At 30.6% G+C, this 17,534-nt stretch overlaps 1 protein-coding gene and 1 long non-coding RNA gene across 3 annotated transcripts; both read left to right on the plus strand.

Annotated features, from left to right (window-relative positions):
* Window positions 1-791: 791 nt before the first annotated feature.
* On the plus strand, window positions 792-3,126 carry LOC105123300 (uncharacterized). 2 transcript variants are annotated; one of them, XR_841828.1, is made up of 2 exons: window positions 792-1,256; window positions 2,317-3,077. It is a non-coding gene; the product is annotated as an uncharacterized LOC105123300 (long non-coding RNA). The 2 variants fall into 2 exon arrangements; XR_841829.1 differs by having other exon boundaries at window positions 794-1,256; window positions 2,839-3,126.
* An 11,516-nt stretch (window positions 3,127-14,642) lies between these two features.
* Window positions 14,643-15,637, plus strand: LOC105123302 (basic leucine zipper 43-like). The gene has a single exon (XM_011022830.1). The coding sequence runs from the start codon at window positions 14,741-14,743 to the stop codon at window positions 15,320-15,322; it is 582 nt and encodes a 193-aa protein (XP_011021132.1). The 5' UTR covers window positions 14,643-14,740; the 3' UTR covers window positions 15,323-15,637.
* The last annotated feature ends 1,897 nt before the right edge of the window (window positions 15,638-17,534 follow it).

Below are 17,534 nucleotides of genomic sequence, written 5' to 3' on the forward strand. Positions count from 1 at the left end.
TATCTGGAGACATGACCAAAGGCATCAAGATTCAGGCTAAGCATCTTGAGGCCCTGATTGAATTGAAGAACATGACAGTACTACACATCTTTGCAAGGAATGTTCAGCACCTAATGCACTCTGTAGTAACTAATTAAACTGTCATCATTTTAGCTACAGCATTGTAGTAATGTCCAACGTATGAACATGGAAGGAAAGTAAGGAAGGAATTAAGGTCTGTTGCTAAACCATTACAAAGACATTCGGCATTGTCTGAGAATCTTAGCAGTAGGAAGATGCAGAGCATTTATCTGATATCTACTCAGAATGAATTGGCAGGTTAACAGTCCTTCCTTTAATTTATTTGTATTATTTGATTTATATCCATCTTTAAAAATTGCAGGATTCTGCATTCTTAATGTACGAACATGGAAGGAAAGTCCTGCTTATTAATGTCTGGCCACAAGAGAAAGACAGGAGTTGAGGCCTGTGTCCACTACTGATGACAAACAACAGCGATTGATATCTATTGTATGAAAATTTGTTTCCAAGTGAGGTCACTGCAAGATCAAAGATTAATATATTGTTTATTTTTATGTTTTAAAAAAATTATTTTTTAATTTTAAATTAATATTTTTTAGTGTCTCATATAAAAAATAATTTTTTTTTTAATATATATTTTCGAGTAAATTTTTTTAAAAAATAACCATCATAATACCTCCCAGACCTTAAATTACAATATTACATTTCAGTTGATGTAGAGACCCACTTCTTTTATCCCTATTTTTGATTTGCTAAGCAACCATGAGTCTGTGGGTTACATCACCATCAAAACACACGACCAAACACGAAAGAAAAACAAACAAACTCGTCATTTTCAGTAATGGAAGAAGCCTCGAGGCAATCATGGTGTCCACAAGGGCAATCAAACAGAGCACTCGTAATTCCCTCTTGAAAAACTGCATGGTGTTCACATATGGAGAGTTTATATAGTTATGGCCCTTGGGATTGGCTTTGGTTCAATGTTTCTACAAACACCTTGTCTTTCTGGTTCAGATGGTGTTTTTTCTTAAAGGGTGTAGCCTGTAGGGAATAGGAATTATTACTTCAGTCATTTTGGGGTGGAAAATGATGGCTAAGGAGATGCTGCAGTAGGGCACACCCTTTTGTTTTCCTCATATCAAGTCACTCACGGTTGAATCCTTCTGCTAATATTTTTTTACAGCTTGTTGTCAGCAGCCACCCACCCACTTTGCCTTGTCCAAACCATTGCTGAGGTTAGGCTTCTTCTATTTTTTACCATGGTCATTTTCGTCTGTTAGGAGCTTTATAGTCCCTTTTATTGTTTGCTGTCGTATAATCACTCGAATAAAACAACTGATCTCTCCCCAGTTTTCAAAAAACCATTTGTGATCGTTTATTAGATGGAAAAGTTAATTATGAGGTGAAGAAAATGTGTGTTAAGAAGATATAGTCATGATCTAATTATAAACCTATACTCATGAAATAATGGTTGGACATTAGAAAATTTTTAAACACTTGAAAAATACATATTCTTTACATTAATATTTTATATTAAAAAATTATAAGAATAAACAATTTAAACTTCTAGCACAACATGAGATCTATATCTCCAAACTTTTATTTTTTTATATTTGATATATTGCCAAATTTAAAAGTAATAAGTTTGACAACTCGCTAAAATCATACACATTTAAGTTTTGATTGATAGCAAATTTATAAACAATGAACCTGATAATTTACTAAATTAATGTTTATTTAAATTTTGCATGTGATGAATCTAAAAATATTAAGTTTGTTAACTCACCATGTTTATTCAGGATTAAAATATATTTGAACTTAAGAATATTAAATCTAACAGCTCGTTAGATCCATGTCTGTTTGAGCTAAATACATAACTAAACTTAAAAAAATTAAGTGCGATAACATATTAAACTTATATCCACTTAGACTTGGCTCATAGCTATAATAAAAGCATTTGTCCTTGAAATAAGTAAAATTTATATAATTTATAATTTCAATTATCACCTGAATTATCACCCTTTATTTAAAAAAAATAAAAATACTTAGCCTAAAAATTAATTTTTAAAAATAAGTTAATACATCACATTATGATACTTGTCTTTTGGGCATGTTTTCCAACTTTCTATTCAGAATGTCCTATGTGGAAGGCTGCATTTTGTAAAACTCTTCCAGTAAAATGAATGGTCAAAGAAGTTTTATTCAAGATTTTAATTAGCTAACCTCTCCTCTTTTGAATGTTCTCTACGTTATGTTTTGCTGATAATTCCTTCTTTCATTGTTAGATTAAATCAGATATCTCACAGCAGAACATGTGCTTCTGTCAGGATTTGACATTGGTTGCCCTTGTAATCGGAAAGGCTCATAATTCATTGAATCTCCAAACAAAATCTTCTTGATCTTATTTGCTACGTTCAATTACATTAGTTGTTCTCGGCTTTCCAAAAGACATGAATGTTTACATTTCTCTTGTTGGATTTTTCCACATAGATGAAAGATTTCTGAAAGTGGCTGGCACTTGTACCTTATGAAAAAGGAGTATTGAATGCATATAAACACCTACTGCTTGATAACGAGCATGCATGTATTAGGAAAGTGATCATTCCATTTCCATTTCAAGTTTTTCATCACAGGTAATACGAACTGCTATCTGTTGCTAAGCTATTAGAAAGACATTGGGCATTGTCTGAGAATCTTTGTAGAAGAGAAGATGCAGAGCATTTATCTGATATCTACTCAGAATGAATTGGCAGATTAACAGTCCTTTCTTTAATTTATTTGTATTATTTGATTTATATCCATCTTTAAAAATTGCAGGATTCTGTATTTCTTTAATGTACGAACATGGAAGGAAAGGAAGCAATGTCCTGCTAATTAATGCAGGCCGCAAGAGGTAGACAGGAGTTGAGGCCTGTGTCCTCTACTGATGACAAACAACAGCGATTGATATCTACTGTATGAAAATTTGTTTCCAAGTTGGGTCACTGCTGGATCAAAGATTTGCAGTTAATGTATCCAGCCACATCTTTTGTCCCCATTTGTGTTTTGCCTAGCAACCATGAGTTTGAAGGTTACATCACCATCAAAACACAAAAGAAAAACAAACAAACTTGTCATTTTCACTGATGGAAGAAGCCTTAAGGCTCTCATGGTGTCCACAAAGGCAATCAAACTAAGCACTCATAATTCCCTCTTGAAAAACTGCATGTTGATCTCATATGGGAAGTATATATAGGTATGGCCCCTAGGATTGGCCTTGGTTCAATGTTTCTACAAACACCTTGCCTTTCTGATCCAGATGAAATTTTTTTTTTTAATGGGAGCAGGGACTAAGAATTATTACTTCAATCATTTTGGGGTGGAAAATAATGCTGAAGGAGATGCTGCAGCGGGGCACGCCCTTCTGTTTTCTGCACATCAAGTCACTCACGGCTAAATCCTTTTGCTCATTTTTTTACAGCTAGTTATCAGCAGCCACCCACTTTGCCTTGTCCAAACCATTCTTGAGGTTAAGATGATATGGTCATGACCTAATTATAAACCTACACTCATGCATGGGCCCTGCAAACTGCAATAATTTTATAAAAGATCTCAGATGAGTAAGAATTGTAAGATACATAGTTTATTTAAACCGCTTAATAACCCTCTTGAACTAAGTAAAATCCCCTTTGAAACTGTTGATTAGAGCTTTATCCCTGTAAAATAGTCTGCAAGGGCGATTCCTTTAGTGCATGTTACTTCAATCATTGTTAAAGTGTTACAATATGATTGAACAAATTTGTTCTTCCAATCCCCAGGAACCAAAACCCTTTTATAGGCCAATTAGCAAGTCTTGGATGGGCGACTCAAAATAAGTTCTTTCGAGTGTAGACAAAATAAATGATTTTAACCATTAGGAAAGTGGGGATATGTCATGGAAACGGTTCTCCACTCCAATCAATTGCTAGTCTCCATAGAAATCGATTAGACCTATTCTAGTTCTACCCAAAAATTTCCTGTATATGATGACCTGATCAACTTTGTCCCTGGATGATTTAGATGTAGCATGATAGGAAACTTTGGTCAAAGAACTTTGGAGTGAAGATAAATGATGATTTGATAGCAAGCGAGAATAAAGATTAGCGGAATGATTGTGTATTGGAGCAAATAACAGAAGAAACAAAAATCACACAGGACACTGAAACATGGACAAGCAACAAGTGGGAGAGCAATGTCTAAGCTGAAAGGGTGCATATCACAAGCAAACCGATCAACAAGGATTTATACATTCATGATTGTTCTGATAATTTTAAGAAAATCCCATCGCATAAATGATAGAATAAGGAATATATATTTTATGGGCTGCGCATGACTTGGGGAACTTGATGGAATCAGTGCTAGCTTCACCATGGTGAACAGCAGGCAAGCGTCCAAGAATTCTTATGATCTTCTTTTCCAAATAGATTTTGGTTATCACAAGTTAAAAATTCCAATTGATCTCTCATGAATTAATCAGTGTAACTCATTGTCATAGTTCTAAAAAATAGAATGATCACAAGCGATTCTTTTCTTTTCTTGGTATATATATAAGCTGATCAAAGTCGAATATGTTCCAGTTTAGAAATGTTTAGGTGCTGTGACGATTACTGAATATTGGATCCCACAAAAAGTATATGATTCTTCTCAGCTGGATGAGAATGGTATTTGATTCTAATTTGTTTACATCAACAGCTAAAATGGTGTTAGGCCACTGCAGAAACAATAGAGGACCTTACAGCGGGAATGAAAACGAGAGATACCAAATCATGTGAAATATGCGATGCAGTCGAGCCACGTTAAAACCTAATAAAGTGTACATATCAAAAAAGATGAACACTTCTTAATTATGGATGATCCAAGACAGTCGACTTTACAACAGAAACAGCAAAGATGGTATAAACTATTGATGATAAAACTCTTTTCACCCTTTTAAGTAGAAAAAGTATCGATCATAATTATATATTAATGCCCATTTAGAAATACATTAAAAAAAAAACCTTTATTATCCACACTTGTTAGTGGATCAAGACCTTAATCATATAAGTGCGTAAGAAGCAATAAGTGAATCTGTGTGCGAGCTAGTCTTACTCAAAAATGCACCAACATTTAATTAATTACACATTAATCCCACGATCTCAATCTTATTGCTGCGTTAAACAATGACTTACAATTAAGAAACTAGTCTAACAAAGGGCAAATTTTTTAATGCATAATCAACAGTGCATCTGAAAAGAGAAATGATGAAGAAGGTGTTGGCTGATGATGAGCTTATCCTCTATCAACCAATCTCCGGAGATCTCATGCATGAACTCAATAGAGAAAAATGTTTGCTTAGGGAAGGAAACAGCAAGCTTGCTGGTGGAGAAGATGCATGAAATTTCTATGCTTTTGCTCCAATCTCCATCACAAGTGGTCCAATTATATTGGTACTTATCCAACTACAAAACATGAGAAAATTCATTAAATCATCAATAGTTAAGTTGAAGTTTTCTCAGAAATAAAAAAGGAAGAAGAAGAAGAAAACCTCTAACAAAATAACACCAAAATTAGTATTTCATTCGAGATTTTAATGAGGTTTTTTTTAGAATGCTCCGATTTTGTTAGATTTGTTTTACGAAAGTGAGACTCGGCTATAAGAACTATCTCTTTTGCTAATGTAAATTTAGCATATTGTATAAAATCTTTTGAAGATTATATTATACTAAAAACTAAAATACTTGGGGTGCATGGTTCACTCAAATGAATATTAGTGAACCTATCACTTGCTCTTTTTTAATATATATATATATATATATAATTTTAATTTTAATTTTAATTTTAATTTTAATTTTAATTTTAATTTTAATTTTAATTTTAATTTTAATTTTAATTTTAATTTTAATTTTAATTTTAATTTTAATTTTAATTTTAATTTTAATTTTAATTTTAATTTTAATTTTAATTTTAATTTTAATTTTAATTTTAATTTTAATTTTAATTTTAATTTTAATTTTAATTTTAATTTTAATTTTAATTTTAATTTTAATTTTAATTTTAATTTTAATTTTAATTTTAATTTTAATTTTAATTTTAATTTTAATTTTAATTTTAATTTTAATTTTAATTTTAATTTTAATTTTAATTTTAATTTTAATTTTAATTTTAATTTTAATTTTAATTTTAATTTTAATTTTAATTTTAATTTTAATTTTAATTTTAATTTTAATTTTAATTTTAATTTTAATTTTAATTTTAATTTTAATTTTAATTTTAATTTTAATTTTAATTTTAATTTTAATTTTAATTTTAATTTTAATTTTAATTTTAATTTTAATTTTAATTTTAATTTTAATTTTAATTTTAATTTTAATTTTAATTTTAATTTTAATTTTAATTTTAATTTTAATTTTAATTTTAATTTTAATTTTAATTTTAATTTTAATTTTAATTTTAATTTTAATTTTAATTTTAATTTTAATTTTAATTTTAATTTTAATTTTAATTTTAATTTTAATTTTAATTTTAATTTTAATTTTAATTTTAATTTTAATTTTAATTTTAATTTTAATTTTAATTTTAATTTTAATTTTAATTTTAATTTTAATTTTAATTTTAATTTTAATTTTAATTTTAATTTTAATTTTAATTTTAATTTTAATTTTAATTTTAATTTTAATTTTAATTTTAATTTTAATTTTAATTTTAATTTTAATTTTAATTTTAATTTTAATTTTAATTTTAATTTTAATTTTAATTTTAATTTTAATTTTAATTTTAATTTTAATTTTAATTTTAATTTTAATTTTAATTTTAATTTTAATTTTAATTTTAATTTTAACTTTTTTTGTATTAGCTTAGTTGAAAGATATTAGGCTTGAGATTATGATAAAAATACAATATTTGAAGATAAAGAACTAAGATATAAAACTTAATTTTGTATTAACGATGAATTTTTATTATGATCTAAATATTTATTTTCTTAATTTTTTTATCTCTAAGTTAGAAATGCAAAAGAGACTTACCTAAAATGGTGAGGAAAGAGAAAGTATTAATTGAGACAATTTTCAGGTATGAAAAATATTAATCTGGATAGAAATATATTGATTTTAGTGTTAAAAATTTTTATTTGATGAAAAAGGTTTTATTATGGTGTTTTTTAGCCTTCATCGTGAAATACTAAGTCTAGGCTTGAGAAGTTTTTATTTATTTATTTATGTGGGGTGTCTGGGTCAGCTTACGCGCACCACGACTAATCTTCACGGCCCACTGAATATCCTGCAAGTCCAGTGAACAGGTAAGACACCATGGGGATGACAGACATGCACGGTAAGGCTCGAACCCAGATGCAGAGGAAGGGGACAAACCCAGGCTTGGGAAGTTTTATTAATGTGGGTTGATTTTTGGCTTTTCAACATATTTTTTAGTTATTTAATGCTATTAATGGATTTATTTATTTTTTAGAGTGTTTTTAGAAAAAAAAAATAGTTGAAATTAAACTTTTGAATCCAAAAACTATCATTCTTGATTTTTCATCCATTTTTGTAGCAGGATGAATTTTAAAAAAACGATGATGGGTTATTTATTACAACAAACAAATAACTTATTATCTCTATAACTTTTTGTAAAAAAAATAAATAAGGTTTAGATGCTACCCTACTAAAGTAGAATTCTCAAAGTTAACTAACAATATAAAAAAATTCCTCATTTTTTTAACATTCAAGAGATTTTGATCCACCACTTAGCAGTTAACTTAGTTAATTACTATTACAAAGTGTATGTACAATATCACGATTGCCCTCTTCTTCTTCTTTTTTTTTTTTTTATTTTGATATGATTTATTTTGCACATTTTATATACTGATTTGAAAGGATCTTTTAATTTCTGATTATTGCCATTATTTTTGTTTTGTGATAAAATTAGGAAAAATAAACGCAACAGTAATTTATCAAAGGAAAACCACCTAACATTCGTACCATTTAAGTTTTACAGATTAGACAATTAACCAACATATATGGATGAAAAGACTTATTAGAATTTATTTATTTTTTTCAAATTTTTAGGAACCCAATTGAGTTTCATATATATAAGATTCGCAAGGAAATGAAATCTTGATGCCCTGAGTTTTCATTGCATCACAATCCAACAAAATCTGGAAAGGTAGCCTTCGTGGGGAGCACAGATGGTACAGGTGACAACACCCAGGAATTTGCAGAGCAAGGATGATGCTGCAGTCGACGAAGAGGCACTCTTCCAAAAGAAAGAGGGGGGAGAAAAGAAGCAAAGCAAAATACAACCACCTCCCTCTTTATTTATTTATTGAATAGACAGGCTAAGCAATAGGGAGCTAGGGTAGTGCCCCGAGGCACCCATGCCGGCTTGTTAGCACGGGCCCGTTTGTGATATTTATCGAGCGTTCTTGGTTGTTTTGTGTCTCGTTTATCTTATAAAGTAAAATAATTATAGTGAATTTTTATAAATAATTTTTTAATTAATTAATTACATATTTGTGTTGTCATTAGATGTTTCCATACTTATTTTAGGAGAGAATTTAAAAATATTATTTTTTTATTTCTGTTGGTGTTATTGTTATTGTTACTTTGTTGTATAAGAATTTCTTAAAAATTACTTTAAAAAAATTAATTTTAGTATATAAAAATTGCTCCAAAAAATTTATAAAAAATAAATTTATCAAAAGTAGATAAGATATGTGAAATTTACTATAGCACTCTATAGTGTATAATGAATTATAATCATAAAATAATATTTTTATCTATCATCAAATTAGATAAAAAACCTAAACTCAAGGGTATAATAATCTTTTCAATAAACTTTATTTGTTATTATCATTTTGAGTAGGGTACAAAGGTATTTTCAACATTTTGTTTTTCTAAAAAATAAAATACCTTCATTTTCCTTAGAAGAAAAAAATTAGATATTTGATTGAGGATTGTTTTCCAAATTTTATTTTTTTTAGATTGTTAAATTACTAGCTTACCTTTTGTGTCAAAACTAAGGCTTGCTTAGGGATTATTTTCCCAATTATTAGTGCTTTGAAATCATGAAATTACCCTTTATTTTAGAATTAATTGAGGCTTGCTCTTGGGGGTATTTTTATATTTTCAAGTGGTTTTTTTTTCATTATAACAACATTAGTATAGTGGTAAATTGATCTTTTATGATAATTAAAAATTTATTTAAAAAAAAACTATCAAGTGCATGGGAGAGGCTATGGTGCTTTAGAAACTAATATGTTGTCATACAATAATCAAAAAATCACTTTTATCATGTTATTGGATTCCTCACAACATCCTTTTTAACAATAACCAATGCATGTAGGGTTTTGATAAATGAAATGTCATTAAAGCTAGTTTTTTTTTTCTGTTTCTTTTTTTTTTCCCTGGAGATTTGCACTAGACATTAAAAATTACAGGGCAATCACCTTGGTTAGGGATATTTAGGTATTAGTCCTCATTCTTTTATGTCTTTAATTTTTTTCCTTAACCTTTTTGTAAGTTTTTTTTTTCAATTCCATCTTTCAATCTAGATTTTTTAGTTTTTGGTTTTGATTTTTTTTCCATCATTTTTTCTTGCATATTTTGTAAAATTTTAATTATATTCAATTTCATTCTTCAATCAATTTTTTTTTTCAAATGTGGTCTTCTTTCTTTTGGTGGTTTTTTCTTTTAGTTATTTTATAAAATTGATTTTTATTTTCAATTTAGCCATTCAATCCAAAATTATCCACCCTCTCTCTATTTGTTTTTAAAAAATTTGATACTTATTCTTTTAATTATTATTTTTCTTTTAAATTCTTTTTTTGTAATTGATTTTTTTTCAATTTTATCTTTTAAAATTTTATTTAAAAAAAAATTAGCATAATTGTTTTTTCAGGTTCAGTGTTTCCAATCAAATTTCCTGGTTTGCAGGTTTTATAAGCTAACATGGGTTCCCATCTTTTTTTTTTAGACTTATTTTCTTTTTTCCAGCATTATATATATATAGGCTTCATGGTTTTCTTCATTTTTTTTTTCAAGATTATCTCAATCTTATGTCCTTAATGATGGGTTTGGTAGGTTAACTCAGCTGAATTCACATTTTTTTTCTTTTAATTACTGTTTTTTTATCCTTTTGTGTTATCAATTTTTCTTTTAATTTTATTCTTCAATATTTAATTTGATAGGACTTGGCCTTCATGTTTTTTTTCATATTTGATGCTTCCAATTACATGGTTTAGGGCACGAGTTTTATAAGCTAATAGGAGCTAACATTATTTTTCTTTTTTATCAACTTATTTTTTTCTCATCTCATAATTTGACATTGATTTTTTTTTTTAAATTAGGTTCTATGATTTTTTTTCATTTTCCTTTCACTATAGGGTTTTTTAAATCTCATGATCTAGCTTGTGGATTTGATTAGTTAACCCAAGCGGGCTCAAGCCTTTTATCGACTTATAATTGTTGTTTTTTAATCTTTTTCATCTCATGATTCATCATTGGTTTTTTTACAAATTGGATTTCGTGATTTTTCTTCATTTTTTTTTCAGGTTATCCCAATCTCTAACTTGACTTGTAGGTTTGGCGGATTGATCTGAGCGAGTTCAGGTCTTCTTCTTCCTTTTTTTTATTCTTCTTATAATTGTTATTTTTTTATGCTTTTGTATTTTGTATTTTTTTTAATTTAATCCTTTAATATTTGGTTAATTGAAAATCAAGCTTCAAGGTTTTTTTAAATTTGTTGCTTCTATTTAATTTTTTTTATCCAACTTGCTCTAGAGTGCAAGTTACATAATTAGTATAAGACGTTGTTTGGTATTATGATTCAACCGTGCTTTTAAAATTATCTTTTTTAGTTTCAAATTAATTTCATTTGTATTCTTAAAATTTTTTTAAATGCTAAATAAAAAATATTATTTTAATAATTTTCAAAACTTAAGACAATTTAAAAATACAATCTCCTCCACATTTCTAAATAAACCCCATGTAAAATTTGTATTGTGTCCCCCATGTTTTCATGGGTGATTGTAGCATAGTTTTTAAACCCGATCTGGTAGTTAACCTGGTAGTTAACCCGGTATAATAATGGAATCATGGGTTAGATGGGTTGACTTAGGTCAATCTAAAAAAATTTCTCTTTAAAATTACACGACCTCTCTCTCTCTTCTAGTTTCTCGTGCCCAGCCATAGCACCCGCAACTCCCACATCCTCCACTGTTTCGCATCTATCAGGATGAGTGTTGCATCTGTTTTCTCTTCTCTTCTTAAACAACCTGTCTTTACAATAGCAAATAAGCCAACTATTTTATTTAATTTAAGGAGTGAATCACATAAGCTAGAAAGAATCTTCCTAATGCTCCCATGTCCAAATCCATATCTCTCTAGTTGCTGCAGTAACATACACGTATAGAAGGAGAAGAGGAATAAGTTCCTACCTTCTTTGAAGTCTTTCTTTGCTTGTTCAAGTAAATGGCATAAGCTAAGGAATAGGTATTCATTTCAAGAGATAAAGTTTCAAATGCTCTTCTCTAAAGGATCGTCTCCTTGAGATGCTAAGAATCGAGGGTAAAGAGTTCTTAGCCCGACTTCTTTATCTTGGCTATTTATAATGCCAGCACATTCTTTAAGTCGAGTTGTAGCCAAGTTTATCTAGATCGATCGGGTTCTAGGTTGACCTGTTGGGTTAATCTAGTTTCACTAGACCAATTTTTTAACAAGTTTTTACTTAGATTCGAACACGTTTCATGTTTAGATTAGTTAGGTTCTGGGTTGACTCGCCAGGCTGATCTGGATTTCAAATCTATGGAATGTCATATTATAAAAGTTGTGGGAGATGCTTACCCTTAACTGCACGACCAAAAGGAAATGTTTTCTAGTTGATATATTTATGTTCCCAAGTTACCCCTACCTTGTTCTTCGATGAAGTGATTTTCTGACATGGACCAAGCTTGCTAATGTTTGGGACAGGGAAGAAAGATGCGAAATGATTTAAGAGCATGATAAGACAAGCAAGTTTGGTATGGAAAAGATGAGCTTTTAATTATTTCTTAATAAAATAGCAAGGATTAAAAGAGTTAATTAAGGAAAAATAGAAAGAAATTCTGATGATGAATGCTCTTCCACGTAAAGTTCAAGTATCCATTAATAACAACTTTAAGGGATAAAAGCTTCACCGGTTAAGTTTTAAATTTATATTTTAAGGATTATCAATTTAAATTTTATAAATTTTAAAAACATTAAAAATTTATATAATCAAAATACATATAAGTTAATCTGAATATTTATATTAATAATAAAAAAAAAATCCATTAATGGCGCACCCTTTATGTGGTGATATTCACCATGCATCGAGAGCTTGTGCTCTTAAATCCAAGCTCTATATCCTCCATGCATGAACTCCCCCTAGTCAAACATGTTCACACCATCGTTGTATGATAATGGAGCTCATAGAATTTTAGTAGTTCAGGCAAATTTTGACGCACGCTCCGAATTTTGCAAAGAATTAATCACATTTGACCAGCACTAACGAGGAACTGAAATACGAATGGTAATTCTCTTAATTATTCTTGTTTGGAAGCAGAGACGAACGCACGCAGGCTGTCAAACTAAGCTGTTAGCATGTCCAACTGGCGCACCATTGACCGAAACTCTGTCTGCTTCACTGTGTACACTACAAGTACAATGGATAAAATGATATACCAACATGAATTCTTTGAAAGCTTATCCATCCTATACTATGAGAATCCACAAGGAGGATACAGGTCTTTAGAAAAAAAAAAAAAAATACGAGGAATTTGCGACAAGGTAAGGTCGACCGCAAGACAGGAAAAGAAAGACAAGTCCGTCTCTGTCTAATGATATTGTTGTCCTATTGATCCACTCAAGAACCTGGAGTGTGGGGGGGAGAGCATTTTCCCTTGGTAAAATTCTTGGTCCAGAATGTCTCAGAGAGAGCCTTTTCATTTAGTGGAGTGCTTGCTTGCCTATAAAAGTTCTTTCATATCACCCCAGTTCCATCCCCACCATCACCGTGGACGGAGATCATCCCTTTCCACTAGATGGGAGTAGCGCGTTAAGTGGTGTGGCGCCTATGATCAAAGCTAATCTTCCACCAGTTTCGTAATATAGCCTACACAATTTGACTTGGGTACCCTAGATTGCTTTAAATGTGACACTGGATATGCAAATATCCTCAAACTAGTGGTCTTCGGTGGAAAAAACTGTTAAAAAATGAAGGAAACAGCCCACCACAAAATTTTAATGGTATGTGCCCTTTATGGAGAAACCTTGCTTCTGTGAATTTCTTCGAAAAACTTTGAATTCCCAGAGACTGTTCAGGTGTATTTCTCTTATGTTTTATAGCAGTTGTACTATCAATCGGATTCTGGCAAGGAGAACAGCATCAAATAGTGCCGTTCTGTGTTGCATGAGGCTTCATCTGAAGAATAATTTCTGTTTCCGTTGTGATTGTATAAAAGTATCCATCACTTTCTCCCAGTACTGTTAAAGATCTCAATTCTCACTCAGATCTCCCTACTATTTTTTGTATTATATAAACATAGAATATAGTCGATAGATATGTGGAAATCCAAAACTATGTATTGCCCTCTTCCAATTAGTTCGAAGAACATCTTGGACCACACGTAACTACTACTTGAAAGTTGCCAACCTTGTTTCCATAGTTTTCTCGCATCTCATCAGCTGAATAATAATAATAATAATAGATTCTGGCTGTTTTTATATCATCACATGTCACATGGAAGCTAGTGATCTTTAAAATGCATGTTTACATATACATACATAACGAATTCAAGAAATCCAAGCAAGCTTTCTTAGAACTTTGGAACTCAAGCACATCATAACCCCATGAAAATGATTTCTGGCCATTCTCCAAAAACGACTGCTGGGGATTTACAGGCTCATACCTTACAGAAACCCCCTCAAATGTAAGGAGGCCATCTATGGCATGCCATGCCATAAAGGATCGATTCATAAAGTATTCCGTATGAGAGCTTGTGCTTGCACAAAATCAATTCAATTTTGCATACTTTCAATCTATTATCTTTTTTCTGTTAAGTGGCTGTCGAGTCACAAACCCTCTTGTATAATCTTTCGTGGTTATGATTATGGAGAATGGCTTGAGTACTTTCCTCTGCTCCAATTCCTTGCCTTGCAAGATCTCATTGGCTGAAGAACATAAAGTGAACTACCTAAATAAACTTGGCTTGGAGTAATACACCTCCACTTTGAAGATCGACTTTCTGTAAACTAATTTGCTCAAACATTTTCCCATTAAAATAATTGTACTTCCCACAATACGAACTCCCTCTTCTGATGTATGCATTATTGGATCTCAGATGATTATCCACAACACAAATTGCAGGACCTGATTATGAGTACACGTCAGTTTAGTCGTGCATATAACCATAACATGACCACAGAAGGTAAACAGTACACAAACTCGGATCAGTGGTATTCATACATGTACTGAAGGGTACACAAAAACAATGACATGATCTGCACGATGCTCTAATGGTCTATGATATTATAAGAAACTTTACTCCTGTTACTCCAAATTGCTAACAGTGGGGTCACCTCAAGCCTTCCCCGCGCTATAAAGGGCGACTGAACCTTGAGCCTCTGACCTCGTTCAACAGAAGACCAAACCAGAATAGTTCACCTTCTAACTCCGAGGCATAGATCCTTCAAGTTTTCTCCAGCTTTTAGCCATGCAGCCAAGTGAGGTTACAGGACTCCATTATCTAGTGCCTTCCAGCCCATCCCCATATTCAGCTAATTTTAGCATGTCTCAGAATAACTCACAGATGTTTCAATTCACTAACCCATCTTATAATTCCCAGATCCCTGCGCAAGTTCAGGAATTCAGTCTACAAGCATCATGTATGAGCAGCATCTCTACTTCTGATGAAGCAGATGAGCAACAACTCTCTCTTATCAATGAGCGAAAACAGAGAAGGATGGTATCTAATAGAGAATCTGCGCGCCGATCACGCATGCGCAAGCAGAAACACCTAGATGAGCTCTGGTCACAGGTAGTTTGGTTCCGAAACGAAAATCACCAGCTCCTAGATAAGCTGAACCATGTATCAGAGTGTCATGATAGGGTGGTTCACGAGAATGCTCAGCTCAAAGAGGAAACATCTGATCTACGTCAAATGCTAACTGACATGAAACTCAATAGCCCTTATCCTTCGTTGAAAGACCTGGAAGACATCACCTGCGACACGGCTTACCTTGGATCTGAGTCATCAAACCAATCTATTACAAGTTCTTCAGATTTGCTAGGCTAAGATGGACGCAACATATTTATTTTACTTTTTCTTTCGTTTTTGGTTCTTCTGTTTGTGGAAGCAACCAATCCTAGCCCCAGTTTTAGCTGTTCGAGATTGAGCAATAGTGGAACAACATGATTGAAGCATATATTTAAATTACTGAACAATCATGATGCTACACAGTCATGTTCGGATATTCTTAAGTTTTTCACCTCATCACATGCGAACACCAGACCAAACTAGTTTGGACTGTGGATTTAAAGTTTTTTCTGTATGTCCTGATGTGTTGCGAGATTATGTGATGGATAATTAAAAACAGCCATTTTAAATCTATGAAGAGTCTTGCATTGCATTTCTTTCTTTCTACTTTGTAAATCACAACGAAGAAACTATATCCAACTAGTATCGAGATGCATGATCAGAGACAGAAAACAGAGTGACAAATAAAATACAGGGTCCAAGGCAAAGTTCCTCCCAGAAAACAGCTACAAAATCAAGGGGAAAAGAAAAGGAAAAAGAGAGTACGGAGGCTTTAGTAGATAAATTTTATCTCAAACACCAAAATTAAATATCTTTACTAAGTAATCGTTTACTAGTTCATGCACAACAATATCTACTTGAAATTCTCTCAAGCAAGACACGCTGAGAACAGGGGATGGAGCACTTGTGGATGCATTGAATGAGAGAAATGAGATTACCCATTTTCCCCAGGGACTTGCCATTGCTTCCCTGTAAAACCCCTTCTGGGAAACCAAGTATATCTGACTCTTGACTCCCTAAAAAGTTCTGACTAACTGATGTCAATAGCAGGTAATAATCCAATTAATTCAAGTTCATGCACTGATTTCAAAACCCATCAATCTTAATATTTGCAATTCGTCAAACTCAAGCACTAACATCACCAGTGAAAGTGAAAGCGTGAAACCTTCCATTATAGGGCACTACTCTTTAGCTCAGGGACTGCTTTTTAGCCCAAGCAATCATTCCAAACTTGCCTCGTCCTAACCAAGATGTGAAAAATCTTAAGATGTGCAATGACTAGCACACGCTTCAATGCAAAGTTACCATATTCAAGAAAGTCAGTATAATGCATATCTTTCCTTACAGGGCACTAGCCGACATGAACGGAAAAAAAATAACAAGCATAAAAATATAAAGTTACATTAAATAAAAGATCACCAGAAATACTAATTAAAAAAAAATTTATGAGATATTTTCAATTTAAATAGAAGTTACAAAAAAAATACGAGAAATGTACTAGATAAATCTGGATAAATACAAAAAATTAAACAAATTAAATCAATTAAAAAATATAGCAAATATAAAATAGTAACTTATGTACATTATTATAAGATGTTTTTGATCTTTGATTATTGAGAAACTTTTAAAATTTTCAGTTAAAAGATCTAATGATCAAATAAAAAATTATATTCATTAATATAAGTGGTATATTAAAAAGAAAAAAAGCTTTACATCAGTCTCTTCTTGTTGAAAAAAACTCATTATTAAGTTTAAATTGCTCTTATTTTAATCTCATGGATGTCCAATAAAACTCTTTATCTTATTTTTTATTTTATTTTAAATGTATAACAATTTTAAATATCAACTTATGTTCCTTCATCTTAAAATTTATATAAGAAACAATAATTAAAAAATTATTTATTTTCTATTAGCTTTCAAAATAATAAATTTTAAATCTCAAATTTGTTTCACTAATATTTGTTATATTCACGTAGCCTTTGAATAAATCCATATTTATAATAACATTAACCTTGTAATCAAAAGAATCATTGTAATTTAAATCAATAATTTTATATTTTTAGTACTTTCCATGTTTTCTTTGCATTTAACCTCTATTTTATCAATAAGAAAATCATCAATGATATTTTCACTATTATTACCCTAAGTTTTTATGGTATCATCATTAAAATAATTATCATAAATTGATGGAGAATATCAACCCATATCTATCTCACTATAAACAGGATTAACAAAACATCCACAATATTTATCTCAATCAATCAGTAAAGCTTATTTTTAGCAACAAGTTTACAAAATTAGTTATAAAATCATGATCACTCATCTCACAATCCCTCATGCTTCTCACCTCTGCTAATTGATAGATTAGTTCACAATATATTTTTGCATGTCTTATATTTGTAGTTCTTAAACATTTCTCTCATAAGAGAGAATCCCTTAACTCATTTTTACCTAAATACGTTATGCTTTG

The sequence above is a fragment of the Populus euphratica genome, unplaced genomic scaffold (assembly GCF_000495115.2).
Source record: "Populus euphratica unplaced genomic scaffold, PopEup_1.0 scaffold10.1, whole genome shotgun sequence".
In the NCBI taxonomy this organism is placed as follows: domain Eukaryota; kingdom Viridiplantae; phylum Streptophyta; class Magnoliopsida; order Malpighiales; family Salicaceae; genus Populus; species Populus euphratica.

Excerpts from the sequence above, each read along its gene's own strand:
- LOC105123302 (XM_011022830.1), top strand. The coding sequence starts at position 14,741 with ATGCAGCCAAGTGAGGTTACAGGACTCCATTATCTAGTGCCTTCCAGC.